Source organism: Patiria miniata, unplaced genomic scaffold, assembly GCF_015706575.1.
Source record: "Patiria miniata isolate m_02_andy unplaced genomic scaffold, ASM1570657v1 HiC_scaffold_5, whole genome shotgun sequence".
Taxonomy (NCBI): Eukaryota; Metazoa; Echinodermata; class Asteroidea; order Valvatida; family Asterinidae; genus Patiria; species Patiria miniata.
The window spans coordinates 28,534,451-28,549,935 of record NW_024037072.1 but is presented as its reverse complement, the minus strand read 5'-3'; the positions used below and the strand labels follow the sequence as shown (position 1 = coordinate 28,549,935).

Here is a 15,485-nt window from a genome sequence, read left to right as displayed (position 1 = left end):
AGGGGGCTTTAACTTTTATCTTGCACAATGATTTCATGCAATTCTACATGGTTTTTTTTTGGGGGGGTTGGTTTAACCAGCAAAATATTGTCAAATCTTTTGCTGTGCGCATGACAAAGTTATGCATCAAAATCTAAGTACTGCCAAGTTTTGTGACGGTAAACTGAGACATAAATATTCCAGTAGAATTTATTGTAAAGTGACATTAAAAGCAAAAACAAAATCCTTTCATAAACAAAGGGTAAATGGTTTCAACCAAATTGCAATGAGCAGTTTTATTATTCCATGTTCAACCGGAAACTTTAAAATATATTTGAGCCTTCATTGAGCTGTCTTTTTTTATAATGATAAATATCCCCTTTATGACATAAAAGAAGTCACAAGGATGGAGTTGTTTGATTAGCAACAAGCATCTTAAATGGTGTACATGTACGAACATAAAATGTCATAAATTTGAAACAAAAAGTGTTCGGGCTATTGAATTCTCTTTGCAGTGGAGCCTAGCTGGTAGCATTCACCCTCAATTGAAAGAAGGGAGTGTCAAGTGTTTTAGCATTTTACAAGTTTCACTTTATATTCGTATCAATAAATACAGAAACAGATTTGCTTTGTTTTTCCTTTCGCAATATGCTGTGTAGCAAAATGCTATGGTGTCTTGCACATTTTTGTTCCATGAACAGCAGCATAATATACATGTACATGTGGAACAGAACAATCAATGATCATCCATGTGTACCCGGTAAGTACCCCCACCCCCATGGGCAAGAGTTGGCCATTTTTGTCGAGTTCCCTGAATGTATTTCATAAATTGTTAACTGTTGAATGGGATGGCGCCAAACTATTTATGCAGCCTTATTTTACTGTCATTTTTTTTTCTTGCTTAAAACATTAGGGAAGTATTTATTGAAGCAGACTTGAATTAATTAGTAATTTACTTGCTGTAATTTCTCTTCGCAAGTTCCAAAAATGAATTTACCTCACTTTTAATTCAATATGGCCGACTCGTGCATAAGGCCCATTGTAACAAACTCAGAGACAGACACCACTGCTGCACCCACGTACAGACAATTTACTGGTTTGTGCACATGCATTGAAAAATGAGTCATGTGTACAGTGTACATGTTCATGTACTTAATGCCATACTGTGTCCAAGGCACTATAGCTCCTATGAGTGTAGTGCCTGAGTGCGTGTGGGGTCTACACATAAGCGCGCAAAACGCACATTGTAAACGAGGCTAACCATTGTATATGCATTTTTACAGAATGGACACGTAGCCGCTCTCGACCAATGAAATTACAGTATCCAAGCACACGATATAACAATATTGCTTCTTATGTCCGCCTCGCAAAGAAAACCTGCAGGATCATCCCCATGACACTGCAATTTCTTTGCTGCCCACTTGACCAATGCCAGTTATCCGTGTAAAGAACTGTTGATTTTTAAGACTAGCACAGACATCACCCTGAGGTATCTGAGAATGGTCACTTTTTTTAATGTAGAGTTATTGCAAAGAGTTTTCTCAAGCTTGTGACTGCTTCAGCAAGAACAATCTGTGCAGGTGGTCGACTACAAATGACACTGAACCCAATCACTCGGCAGACTGTGCAAGCAGGCGCTGTCTTGTGTATTCCCATACGAGTAGTGCACCACTGACATGGACGTTGAGGGAGCGAATGATGCCTTGTTGAGGTATCTCTACACACACATCCAGTAATTGGATCAACTCCACAGGAATGCCTGTACGCTCATGTCTGCATTGCAAAGAAAACAGAAGGTTACTTTTAATAGGACATTGCACAAACTTTATATTAAGTGCATTTGATTACCTCAGCTGGGCGACTCGGATTAGCCCCCGTGTCATTTGATAAACTGACATCATTCACAGGGCTCATTCGGGGCAGCCACCGCATGAGCGGGGTCTGTGGTGGAATTACATCAAGCGCATGCATTGTTCATTCCACAAAGCTAACAAATATGGCAGCCAGATAGTGGGAAAGATTTGTAAATGTCAGGTGGACCCAAAAAATCAACATTGTTTTAAATCTGAACATAATTATTCATTGATCTCTTTGTGACTTTCGATTCTATTATTCAAGTGTGACATTGCTATACTTTTGCATATGACGAAAAAGCAGTTGACCTCAAAATAGACTTAAGGGTGTTTTGTCTACAGCACATTGTGTGAGGATCATGATGGCACGTGTCCAAACATTTGATTAGCCCAGCTCTCATGGCTAACCTGTCTGCCAGTATCCGAGTTGATCCGGGGAAGCTACTCGAATGCATTGACTAAGTCTCAGGACAGAAAAGAACCAAGACACGTATACGTGTTAGTCTTCACATGGACAGTTTAGGTCCAATGGTTGTTCCATTCTGTAAGCACTCTGAACTCATAGAACAATTATTATGAGTGTTTGGACACACACCTCATACAGGTATGCAAAATTAATTTATATACCCAATATGACTTTTAATGCCGACAATAGTTTTTTTGCAAATACTTTTGCCTTATTAAAATATTTTTTTGGTCCAAATACCCTGATTCTAAGCTTAAGTGATCAGGCAAGAATTAAATCAGATTTAACCACTGTAAAGGTGTATTGCAAGCTTGACTACAAACAACTCTGGCATAATATAGGGAAAGCTTACCCCAGCAGTAAGAGTGTTCTCTCTGGGAACTGATACTTGGTAAGGCACTGACTTCTGGCAGTCTGTTCAACTCCGACCAGCGTGTAGCCCTTGTGTCTCATTGCTTGTAGATAAGACGCCAAATCACTCACTGGGACCTTGCAAAATAGAAAAGAATATTCAACCATCAATCCAAAATACCAATCTAAATCACCCATTGTGCTTTTAAACATCTCGGTTGCCAAAAGAAAACATGCTCAGGTGTATTGTCACTCACCTCTATAATGGGCAGCCATTTTTCGGCAGTGACACTCAGTGTCTGGAAGATTTTGTCGGCTGTTACACGAAGATTGTTGACGACCAATGTGGACACGCCAAAGATCTGACTTGTACGACACAAACCTAGGACCAAGAAAAACAACAAAAAAGGAATCAGTCTGGGAAAATCAACTAAAATTCAATGGCATTAAACTCATGATAAGAACTATTTTCAACAACAAATAACTGACAATTGGCGTAGGAACTGGAAATTAAACTTCCGACTAATGCCTTGAAAAAAGAAAACATGACACACCACTAAACCAGGGATTTCTAGTTCTATGCATGTAAGAATAACTGTAACAATAATGTATTAAATTATAATTTGGACCTTTATGATCCTAGCAAGCAAAAACGAATTTAAAAAAAAGAAGAATTAATGTTCTTGAGAACTTTCTCAGACCACATATTGATAAGTATATGCCACACATGCTGGTAACCAAACTAAGGCCCAATCAGGTACATGTATATTATGGCTATGGCTTAACTATTTTTCATTTGTGCACTCCAGCAAATCGCAGTAGTCATAGCCAACTATGCCAATTTTGGACACGGCCTTACCTAATCTTGAGCCTTTATACGTAGTATTCAGACTTACCTCCTAGATTAGGTGCCTTGTCTATGAGTGATGCCACCAGCACCAGACTACCTCTCCTAGATCCCTTCTCCTCCTGTCCTACTGTCCTGATGACATCATCAAATCCAGGCATCACTGTGTCTTGCCAAGGTATGATCTTCTTTTGAACATTCAATTCCTTGTCGCATACTTCAGATGCTGAATTGGTGAAGCTGCCACCTTAGAAAGAAACATTAATAACTTACACAAACTTGGTTCAAGTAAACAAACCTACTGAAGAAAAAGGGCCTACACGATTCAGGCCAAAGCTGTAGTTCAGATGATGGTCTTGTTTCCCTGTTTCTGTTTATACCACTAAAAGGCTGTGGCATAACTATATATAAGAGGCACAAGTGGGGGGGGGGGGGTTCCACAGACTTCGAGGCAGAGGGGCCCCCATGCCCCCCTCTAATAGGGCTGTGCATCAGAACCGGGTACCCAAGTACCCAACCGTTAATGTCGGGAACCAGTTCCAGATTATGGAATCCAGTACCCGTAACCAACTTTGCAAATTACTTGGTAACTTCTCAGTCAATGAAAAAAAAGAAGTTTCAAATGTCAGTGGGAACATTTCTATAAAATGAAAAACAGGATATACATGAAAAACCAAAACCAATTTTACGTTTTATGATGCTTGCGAAAGTTGCAGTTTTCACCACATAGCTAAAGAGCTCACTGTAGCTAGGCTTATTGCGGACTGATGTGGTAGTATTATCGTGCAGACCTTTATGAACAATCTGAACAGCAACTTCCCAGATTTGAATTTTTGGCTTGGGTTTCTTTAACGGGTACCCGTATTTTTTCCAATAGGGTACCCGGTTCCTGTACTACCTGTTATAAATGCACACCCCTACTTTCTAAGTAACATCACTGCTAATAGGCGGTTTATACTTCAGCTAAACTACAACTGCTGACATGAAATTTGCTCTGCTTGTATTTCTTTGGAAGCACAAAGCAACCCTTACCTGGACTTGCTTGCAATGATGATGGTTGTACAGCCAGAGTCAAGCGGTATTCATCTTGTATCAGGGACTTCTCTGGGTTGTACAGACGTACCACAGGATGTGCTTTGCCAGTGCTGCTCCATAACGAGGGGCAATCTCTCTCAAAAAGCTGAGGTTCCAGGAATTCATCATCAGCCAGGGAGCTCAGGGCAGGGAGAATGTGGAAGACTGTCTGCAAGGAAATGTCACAAGATGGATTATATTAAAAAAAAAATAAATTAAGAAAGTGATATTCCTGCCAATAAATTTACACTTCAGTATCGAAGTACAAATTTGTACACTTTTATTAACCAGATCATATGACATGAGGATTTTTATTTTCACCTTTATCATAACTGTATGAATTGTACCGAGCCAACTCAGTGCTTCAATTTCTGGATCACTTCTATCGCGGAGGCCCCCTTCACATGGGGGAAAGCATTGTGCTAGCTATTGTTCAGGTAATTCATCATGGGGCTTGAAATTCCAATGAAAATGGACATTATGAAACCTAAAATTACAATTTGTAGTGTTCTGGCTAACTTTATTTTGTACCAGGGTTCATATGGTTGGTTTTCTGGCCATGGAGGGGAAACTAACAAAGTTAAGTAGTAAAGAAGAATCTGGTCACATGATAACTGAACATGCAAGGGGCCCCCTTCAATGGAGAAACAGTTGGCATGCTATTGCGCAAAGCAACTGCCCCATGACGGATTATCTGAACAATAGCTAGCACAATGCTTCCGCCATTGATGGGGGCCTGCACGATAGGATTGTTAGCGTGCCCGGGTTGTTCCATACACTTTTCTAATGTGGCAAGGTGTTGGACCCATATATATAGTAATCATGAAGAATGTGCAAAAGGGTTAATTAATGCAATAACTGGGGATTCAGAAAAGTGTCCAAATTGTCTGAAACTTGGGATAAAATGACGTACCTCCATGGTATAATCTTGCACAGGATGGACTTTGAAAAGGAAGAAATAACTGTCTAGTTTGTTTTGTGATGACATGGCAGACCTGCAAAAAAAATTAATCAAAAATATACAAATTTATGTGTTACAGCATTATTTAAATGGCACAACGCACAGTCTTTAAAAACAGACATTTTATCACAAATCAAGTGTTTTGCAGTGGATATGTTACAAGGCATTTCCATTTTCCAACTTGCTGCGGCCAAAATATTTTGCTCCAAAATATACGGCTTCCTCTAAAAATAAATTTCTTACATGCCATCTTGAAGAAAGCGCATACACGACTGCAGCAGCGGGAACGCGTCATTAACACTGCCTAGTCCTGCCTCCACGCAATCTTGCCACATCTTCTTGATGCAGAGCAGAGCAAGATGTCTGATGGAGGATGTCTGCACCAGAGCCCACGGTAACACCACGGGGAAAGCACGCTGGTAGAAGGATTCCTAGAGGTACGGCAGGAGTTTTTTTTCATATGAGGTACATGTAAGAAACTTAAGAACATAGGATCAATAGCTTTTGGTGCACTTTCTTTGTTTTGAGAAATAAAAGTGAAAACAAGTGAAAGTAGGGAGCATAACAACAAACCTGTTGAAGCGTCAGCTCAGTGGATACTATACACTTGGAGAAAAACATATGCAAAATGTTAAGGGTCTCGTAACTGGCTTCCATTGCCAAAGCATGTATGCCCCCCGGGTACCCATCTTGAAAATGCCTTCAATGTTTGTTTTTTTCCCAAACAATACCATTTTAGGTTGAATTATTTCACAGGGTATTTGATACCAGTCCTACATGAGCAAATTAGTCAGTTCTTTTCCAGGAAATTGCAAATGATTCTACGCGGCATTTAAGAAAATTCCTATGAAATCCTCCAGTGTGTGCAGTAACACATTCTTTGTACTTCAACTGTTAAGGGGGACGAAGCCTGATATAAATTAACGATGCCTGGGCCCTACTTAAATCGATTCTGCCAAAGTCCTCCAAAACCTCCAAATAGACTTAACACATAGTTTGACATTAGGGACTGATCCAGGCACGAAAAGTAGGTGGTGTTTTTGAAAACTTTTGAGAGCCCTAGTTGGCAGGACACATGCTGTGTGTGGGTCCTGATTTGTGTGTGTATGGCGTAAAAGTACAAATGTACATGTACATCTAAACTTTATTCTGAATGTGCACAAACGTATAGTATCCCCGTATGAGCATCAGTGCAATTTCTGACCATACATTACTCTAAAAACATAGTAGTTATACTTTTGGAGTTACTGTAAGGTTTGTTTTCTGCAAACAATTACTTTCTAATTCATCAACTCCATATTTTCCAAAAAAGAAAGAAAAAAGAAGCAAACGTACAGTGCCACCAGTCTGTTCTCTGTTGAATTAAATGAGGTCTGACATAATGAGGTCTTGTACAATGATCAAAACTCAAACCAACCTTTCGCTGTCCGTCTGGCTGTACCATACCCAGATGTGCAATCAGTATGAATAGTGGGCAGACGTTACTCTCCATTGTCTCCCTCAGCTGGTTAGCATACGAATGAAATAAAGGGAAATAATGTCAGCCACACTGGCAGTCATTAAAAATATCAATCTGGTATTTCACATTCATAAATACCTAAGACAGTTTATCATTCCTATTGGTCGAGAGACGGTTATTAAAGACTGGCTGGCTGGTCTGAAACACTTTTCTAGTGTCACGCGGAATTTTGACTCCTTTGAAATTTGGTGCCTTTTAGTTACAGTTTTCTTGGTTGAACATGTTGAACGTCCACAATGCACATGTAGGCATGTACAATAATATCATTGTCAGTGAGTTGATCAGTATTTCATAGTCCTAAATTCTCACTATACACCGGCACAGCTGCGTTTTGTGCGTCATCGCACATTATGCAAGACATGTGTACCAATCTCCATATAAAGACTTGCTTATGGCATGGGCACTATCATGATATAGCAACCGGGGTGTTTCGAAAAACATGAAGTAAACTTATTGAAAAAACTGTTGGAAATCTATAATTCTTGACCTGTTTAGACTTTTGGACTGAAGAGTTTTAATTTTTTTTACCGAGAAGGTATTTATGAATAGGAATAAATATGTGCTTGGCCGGTATGAAACATTCTGTTTAAGACTGGTTGGAGTCTTGATGCTCATAATTACCCTTGTCTTCGGCTCGGGTAACAGAATGTTTAAAGAGGTTGTGGAATGCTGAAAGTCGTTTTGTTTTTATATTTTTTCATTGTAGAGTAGACCCATATATATCATAATGAAAAAGTCTATAAAAGTTTATATGTCTATAAAACTGAATTCATCGAGTAATTTGTTGGTCGGCGAGCGCATAATTGAAATCAACAGTCGTTGGGTTCTTCGTAAAATGAAAAAAAAATCGGACGTGACTCGTTTATACTACGCTGCATCGGGAGTCCAGTTTATTACGTCATGATTTACTATGCTTTGTTTGCTACCCCAAACAACGACTTTACACAAATTGCACGTTCGGGTCGAAACATGACCTGAAAAATAGCTCTCAAAAGTACCTTTTGTACTCATTTCATGACAGACACAATAGTCGTTTTTATTTCATCACACCTTAGGCAACATATACCCGAAAAATGACGGAAATGTCTTCGAGCATTCCACAACCTCTTTAAACCGGCCAAGCACACATTTATTCCCATTATATGCACAAGTGCAAGTGCTAAAATGGCTGCAGTTTCACATTAGGCAATCAGGCACATACTTGTGCCCTATTTACTTTGCAATGTGTCTGTAAATGCAAATCCAAGCTCGGAATGTTACAAAGACTCACTTTGTGTACATGATCCCATACTCTCTCCTCCAGGCTTGGTACAAGCATCAGTAGCTGGGTAGCCACCCATATCATGAGATACCGGACTGAAGATTGCTTCTCTCGGACTACTGATGTCAAGACGTCCTCTAGCATCTGGCCAGCATGGTCCTGAAAGATTGTGTAGATTTGTCATAAGAAGTCATTTGAATTTTTATTTGTCATAATTAAATGCAAGAAGACAAACAGTACGTTAAAGTGAAAGGCTTCCCTAAAATAGCAACGTCTTCTCACTGGAGCTCAAATAAGCATGACATACATGTGATTGTTCATTAAATATTAGTATTGCCGAACTTAATTTCTTTTCTAATTTTGAAATTTTCAATTGGGAATTCAACTATTTTTGTATATGAGACAAAAGTGTAATTTCCACTAAAGCTGAGAAAATAAAGAAATGTATAACTTTCTCAGAATACAGTTATGTGCCTAGGTATTTCCTTAAAACAAAGAAGCAAATTTCATGACTGATTTCCAATACTTGGATTCTGTACACAATATCATACATACATATTACATGTACTCCCTGATGCAAAAATGTCATCCTATACCTGCTGCTATATATTGGATTCGAAACCAGCCAGGCCAGCTGACCCCTGCAAGCTCAACGGTCGCGTGGTAATTAGACGTCTGCACTAGTAGGTAAGAGGTTGTGGGTTCAAGTCCCACCCAAGTAAGCTTGTGACATTTTTTTCTAGCAAGCCCTCAGACAACTATGATTACACTGCCTTTATGAAACTATATGTCAGTGAGGGGTAAAACTTATTGATGAATAAACTACTATATTATTTCTAAGTTTATCTGAACTGAAAGAAATATACTTCAATCTTACATTGTTGCTTTCAAAACAGAAAGGCTGAAATATTGGCAATCTGTAACGGGTACGGGCATTTCGTTTGTGCTGTTGCAGACAACTTTGGTCACTCAAGACGTTGAATATCTTCAGCACAGATCCACTCAGCCTTACCTTGCGTACATATGATGTAAGAACCAGTAGCGTCTGCCAGATTCGGATATTCTGTCTGTGCAGCTGGGTGTTCATGGTGTAACTGCGTGTTGTGCTAGTCTTCAACTCAAGAAACTGAAATGGAGAAAGTAGGTTATCACCATAGAGCTATATTAAATTACTAGAGCGCTAACTTCGTGTACAAAGTAATGCCTGCTGGGCGCATCCATGTATGTGCACAAACCTATTAGGGCTGTGCCGAATATTCGAATATTCGAATATTCGATCGATAATCGAATATTCGAATATTTATTTTCAAATAAGAATATTCGGTGGTGATATGCAATGAAATAAAAAGGTGGAAAAAACTTTTTTTTAACAACAAAAGTGTATTCTCAAAGTTAAGTTTCAAGTTGCTGCCAAAAAAACCCATAAAAGTAGCTTGTATATATGCCAAGCAATAATGCCATACATATATTACTTCTGCTTTGGGAGTGCTTGCAGTAAAGCCAACCCATTTTTTTAACGCCGGACTGCAACACCAATCGCTGATGCTTCCGACAAGATAAACAAGACATTGTGTCTGTCATGTCTTCACAAAACACTTCCTGACACCTTTTCATATCAAACTTCTAGCATGAGTAGTAACGTTTCCGTTGTCCGTATTTTTGTTTGTTGTTGTCCTACTTAAAATCCCTATTTTCAAAAGAAAACCGCCACTGTTTTCCCCGATGCGATCCTGGCAAGTTTCCCCGCGCGTTGGTGTTATACATGTGCATGTGTGCAGCATAGGAAAATGCAGCGTGGCATTGGAGAGGAGCACGTGTTAATTTGCCCACGTGCGCTGGGAGGGGCTTACTGGATCGGCTATTGACATCACGAAAATGGAATGCCAACATCGATGTAGAAGACCTCTGCAATCTCATGCAAAGAACTTGATTTCTTTTTTCTGTGTGGACCTTTGTATTTTCCGTTTTCATGTACTTATTTTGAGGACGTACTGCTCGCACAGAGTCGCACAAGAAGCGGTACATTACACTGATACAGCGAAGCCAATTCCCCAAAAGTTTTCCATCGCCTGTTCAATCGTGTCGAATGCACGTGGTTATAGGGAATCGCCTTGCACGCAGTATGCTGCCCACAGCACGTGGCGGTGTTGTAGAAAACTTGTCATGAACCCCAACATTACATTAAAACGTTTTGAAAACCTTGGTTCATTTACGTTACGGACTCTGGGATTTTTCTAAAAGAATTTCTTGTTTACTTTTAGGGGTAAATTTATTATGGCTGTTAGATGTTCGCCTCAATGCCTCCGTAATTATATACATGTACATGTACAAAATAATCTAGTTCTCTCAACTGATCACCCTTTTATCGAACACAATTTCGTTCGCTGTCCGTCAGCTTTGTTCGCTGGGTTAATTAGTCTGCTAATTGCACCCAATATTTGCACAAATAAAACATACATAAACACTTCAAAAACTAGTTCAGCAATTATACTTTCAGTAATAATAGCGGGAACCTCTGGCTTATGTCCTCCAAGTCGAGCAAAACGCAAGAAAAAGGGCAGACAACAGAGAGGATTTCAAACTCAAAAGAGCTCTCATTTATTTCGCCAGACAGACTTTGCGGTCAACTCACCACACCGCACCGTACCCCTGATTCCCAGCATAGAAAACCACAGCTAGACAAAATGTATCAAAATTTTGCAAGTTGGAATACATCCAAACCTTTTAGTGGCCTATCTATTAGAAAGTTATCTCCAGAGCACGCACTTAGCCAGACAAAAGAACCAGGTCAGCGCACCGGTGCCCTAATTAGCCCGCCAACAATGCGCCCGCCGGAGCTCGGCTGGCGATTTTTTTTTCTTTAGGCGGGTTGCTGAAATTTCACCCTCCGTGTTTTGGGTACACAGCTTATAATACATCCCCTGTGGGCAAACAAGGAAATACTGCTTTGCACGTGTCAAGCTGGGGCGTGTGTATGCCGCGCCCACGCCCATTATTTGCATAAACTTAAATATGCATTTACAATTCAAAGACCCATATTTCATTGAATAAAGACATTAAATATCATAGGTTTTTTTCTTGGAGTTTTTGGTTGTTGAGAATAAGTTTATTTAAAATGATATAAAATCATTTCCTCAATTCTTGGTGACAAATGTGTGAGTTATTACTATAAAAGTGATTTTTTTTATCTTCAATACTGTGACTAGGAAGTACACCGTTTTGTAGACTTCAAGAAGCTTCCAATATTAGATATGCTCGGTTCCTGTTTGCGAGTTAAGGGTCGGAGAGTCACAATAGCTGACGTACGCCACCCGCCGTGTTTGGGGTTCACGGCTTAATACGTCCCCCATGCAAACAAGGAATCCTTCACTCTAGCTTCTCTGGTGATTGTTAATCTTTAAATTACTGACGACTGAAGAACAACTGATTGTTGTCAAATACCGGACTTACCTGTGAAGAAATCATGCATGGCATGCTGACGTGCTCACGTATGTTGACTACATGTACATGTACATGTGTGGCATATTTTTGCTTTTGAGGGAATTTGGAATGGCCAAATAACCGAATATTCGAATATTCGATCGATTGGAAGGTCGAATATTCGAATATTCAATTATTCGAATTGACTCAGCCCTAAAACCTATGGAGACCTAGAAATTTTGTACGGCTTTTGTACGGCTATTTGCATATCTGCGTTTGTATTCCATACCGGTGCGTTACCGAAGCCAATATGCCCAAAACCGAAACGCACGATCAGCAAATGAGCATTTCGTTTTGCTCTACGCAAACAGCGCAACTTGTGCGCGTATTCGCTGCAGATGCTTTTTGCCGTCACGTTTTTTTAACCGTCATGACGCGCTTAAGTTGTTTGCGTATCTTCTACTTGCACGTTGCATGTAGAGTACACTTTCAAAATTCAATCCATCTAATTTCATTATGTTCTACAAACACGCACATGAATTCAAAATGTCTGCGCCCAGGACGGCTTCAAAGCGTCTCCGCATGCAGAATGACGAGTTAGCGCTCTAGTAATTTAATATAGCTCTATGGTTATCACTCACTAAAAGGAGCATATGTTTATTTCTTTTTGATGAACCTAAAACCTCAGTTCAATATCAGACCTGCTCTGACAAAACTCGACGAAGATGGCAAGTTTAAACATACGCCAAAACCTAACAAACAACATTTCAAAGGAAAGAAAATAGTTGATAAATCCTTAAAAGAAACAACTTACTATGCTATTCAGTATTCAACATGTCCAATGAGTTAAACTTCTCTCTCCTAATAAATAGTTACACTTGTTGAAGACTGACTTTTGAAAAATGACTTTTACTAACACAAAGTGAAACTTTTTTGAAGTGCAACTGTAAGAATACACGAATGGAACAATAAAAGATACATTTGTAGATGTACATGTACCTTTTTCAACAACCCCTGCAGGAAGACAGTGATGATTTGGCAACATTCAGTTGATCTGGTTGTTGCAATAAGCAACAAGAAATTCATCAGAATGACCCTCCGCTGGCCAGATCTCTGTTCTACACTGTCATGGTGATACAAAGGAAAGATATCGTTAGTTATCCAACAAGTGCTAGTGGAATACGCACTAATGTACGTGTTCTACATAACCCCTGAGGACCGACACACAAAGGGAGAACAACAGATCCTTTCAGTCCTCGGGCGTTGGGTCTTTTGTTCAAAACGGTCCTCTGTAGTAGGTTTGTGTGCTTAGTCTATGGGAGAGTGTTACATTACAGGGACAAAAAGAAACACAAAGCATTGTCCTCGAGAGTATAGTAAAACAAGAGTGTATGTAGTGGGTCTGTATCCACATGCCACGAGGTCGAAGGTCAAGTTGTATATGGAACACAGATGTGCATTTTACATGTTCCATAAGCACGAGTGGGATAATGCATTTATCTTCATGCAAACTTGTGGCATACGCTATAAATCACTTTTCAACACGTGTGTGCAGCAGGTATAGCACATGCATTTTACAATAACAATACGCAGTCTACAATACACAGATTGTATATTGGATGATATCACTCTGTTGTTGCCATGGATCAAGCGATCAGGATTGAGGATTCAAGGTTGCTTGAAGACAAAGCATTGAATAAAAAAAGCTAGATCTTAATGTAAAGTTGCAAAAAATTGCACATGAACACAGAACATTTTCCCATGTATTACGTGTAAATGTGATACACCGCGCATGCCAAGTCATAGAGAGAACAAATAAAATTGAATTGAAGTTCTTGTTATGAAAAAGTCCACAATTCTAAAAACTACCGACTGTGCAACATAATTTACTGTATGTATTCTTCAACTTATCTGTGGACAATAAAAAGTTGTTAGTAACTGGATGACTGACATCATATCAGTCAGTTACTGCTGCTCCCATAAACTTCTGTGCATTTATTCAGCTACTGTAATCACAAAGGGAAATCACTGAACATATTTTCCTTTGGCCAGAAATTTGTAGAAATCCTACCATGCGACGATATCGTCCTTTACAGCCTGAAGATTGCTCAGTTGTAGCAAGTACACACTGGTGTCTTGCTGTAGCCTAAATATAAAAGAAAGACCACGTCAGTAAAGAGGAATTAATACATTGTATAGACTTGGATGATTCCAGGTCAAAATTGAGTAGAATTGATTCCAAAGTTGGAATCGGCATAATAAAGCAAATTCTTTGACATGTTTGAGGAATCAATTCCCAGTTATAGCAATTCAGTTCCCAAAGAATAGAATCCAGAGAATTCAAATTCCATATTTGTGGCAAATTATAATCTTTACTAGTTTCTTATAACTCCTTTTAATGACACTGTTAATAGTGAGTAAATACCGTCGTTCATTAGTGAAATTATGACAGCCTTTCCTCAGCGCAGCTCTTGAATTGCCTAAGCCAATGTCAATTGTGTGTCAATGGGAAAAATGGCAGTGAATAATGACATCGAGTACCGAGCTTGGATCATAATTATCTTGCCACATGCTTTTAATACTCTAAATTGCTTTGTTTGACAATTGTTTGCTTTGACACTTGTTTTGGGGTTGCTTTTGCATACAAGTTGCACGGTTTTACTGTTTGTCATATGCCACAATTCTGTCGTGAAGCCCCTTGACCCGCTTGATTTGAAAGCTCCTGTTGGGATTAGCTCAAAATTCTTTCTTTTGTCAAAAACAGCCCTTCTAAATACCTCGAAAATTATTTTCTTTATGCCGTGTTGTAACACTAATTCCCTTGAGTGATTTCCTAGGAAAATAATAATTGTAATAGTGTGTATTTATAAAGCGCACGTATCCACCAGTATTGGTGCTCAAGGCGCTACATCATTACCCTGCTCATTGGGCAAATGAAACATTCCAATTACCTTCCCCACTCCTGCAAATTCCAACACCATATGGTAACTCAACACCCAAACTGTTGGACTCTGATTATGGTGGTATGCCTGACCCCATGTAAAACACAATCAGTTTACCAGTGTAGTACTCACTCCAACAGATTCCAACAAACCCTGGTTTTGGAGTTTGACTGGATGGGGCTTAATTGTTACGGTTAATACACTCTTTGTCAATTTCGACAAGCACAGGTGCACGCAGAATTCCGATCGACAGCCAGATTGGGCTGGCACAGGTAAAACTTTGGAATCAACACATTTCGAATATTCGATGAAATCCAAAGCAGGATAAGCGAATATTACATTATTTGAAAAAGCAAAAGCACTAGTTCTTCAAGGCTCACTTGATATCTTTACTGACTCTCGATCCCATACTGCACATCTGTATCAGTAACGGCAGGTGATTGGTGATGGCTTTCAGGGCTGGTGTCCTACCCTCCTCATCGTCCAGCTGACTTGCCCACTGACTGCACAGATGCCTGGCAAAGACTGCTACAATCTTGGGTTTACCCTCACCAAGGGTTAAGATGTTGCCAATGACCTGTTGGTTATAAGAATTGCACAAGGAATTGTTATTATGATACAACTTAAAACAAAAAGCAGGAGTGATTTTTCCAACTTTCACTTGGGAGGTAACACACTATAAAAGTATACATTGTTTATATGTCGGTGAAGGGCAAAAACCTAATATTGAAATAAAAACTTAGGCAAAATCCGTAACTTGAGAAAAATATTTAATACTATCGCAGCTGTAGTCAAGCCTCACAAGTTACTGG

At 39.4% G+C, this 15,485-nt stretch overlaps 2 protein-coding genes across 3 annotated transcripts in view; both read right to left on the bottom strand.

Moving 5' to 3' along the window:
- Positions 1–949: 949 nt before the first annotated feature.
- Positions 950–4,900, bottom strand: LOC119741354 (probable methyltransferase TARBP1). The gene is made up of 6 exons (XM_038217103.1): positions 4,892–4,900; positions 4,529–4,739; positions 3,546–3,743; positions 2,907–3,031; positions 2,651–2,787; positions 950–1,752 (listed from the first exon to the last, which is right to left on the bottom strand). The coding sequence occupies exons 1-6, from the start codon at positions 4,898–4,900 to the stop codon at positions 1,590–1,592; spliced, it is 843 nt and encodes a 280-aa protein (XP_038073031.1). The 3' UTR covers positions 950–1,589.
- Positions 4,901–5,375: 475 nt separating this feature from the next.
- LOC119741092 (probable methyltransferase TARBP1) overlaps positions 5,376–15,485 on the bottom strand; it is a 39,939-nt gene continuing 29,829 nt past the window's right edge. The window contains exons 15-22 of one of the 2 annotated variants that reach the window (XM_038216761.1): positions 15,054–15,250; positions 13,803–13,877; positions 12,731–12,854; positions 9,324–9,437; positions 8,321–8,470; positions 6,949–7,035; positions 5,775–5,962; positions 5,376–5,565 (exon numbers count right to left, since the gene is read on the bottom strand). In XM_038216761.1, coding sequence (XP_038072689.1) covers positions 5,391–5,565; positions 5,775–5,962; positions 6,949–7,035; positions 8,321–8,470; positions 9,324–9,437; positions 12,731–12,854; positions 13,803–13,877; positions 15,054–15,250 — 1,110 coding nt within the window. In that variant the 3' untranslated portion in view covers positions 5,376–5,390. Of the gene's footprint in view, positions 5,566–5,774; positions 5,963–6,948; positions 7,036–8,320; positions 8,471–9,323; positions 9,438–12,730; positions 12,855–13,802; positions 13,878–15,053; positions 15,251–15,485 lie in introns of those variants that run through there. The other variant, XM_038216763.1, reaches the window with a different exon arrangement.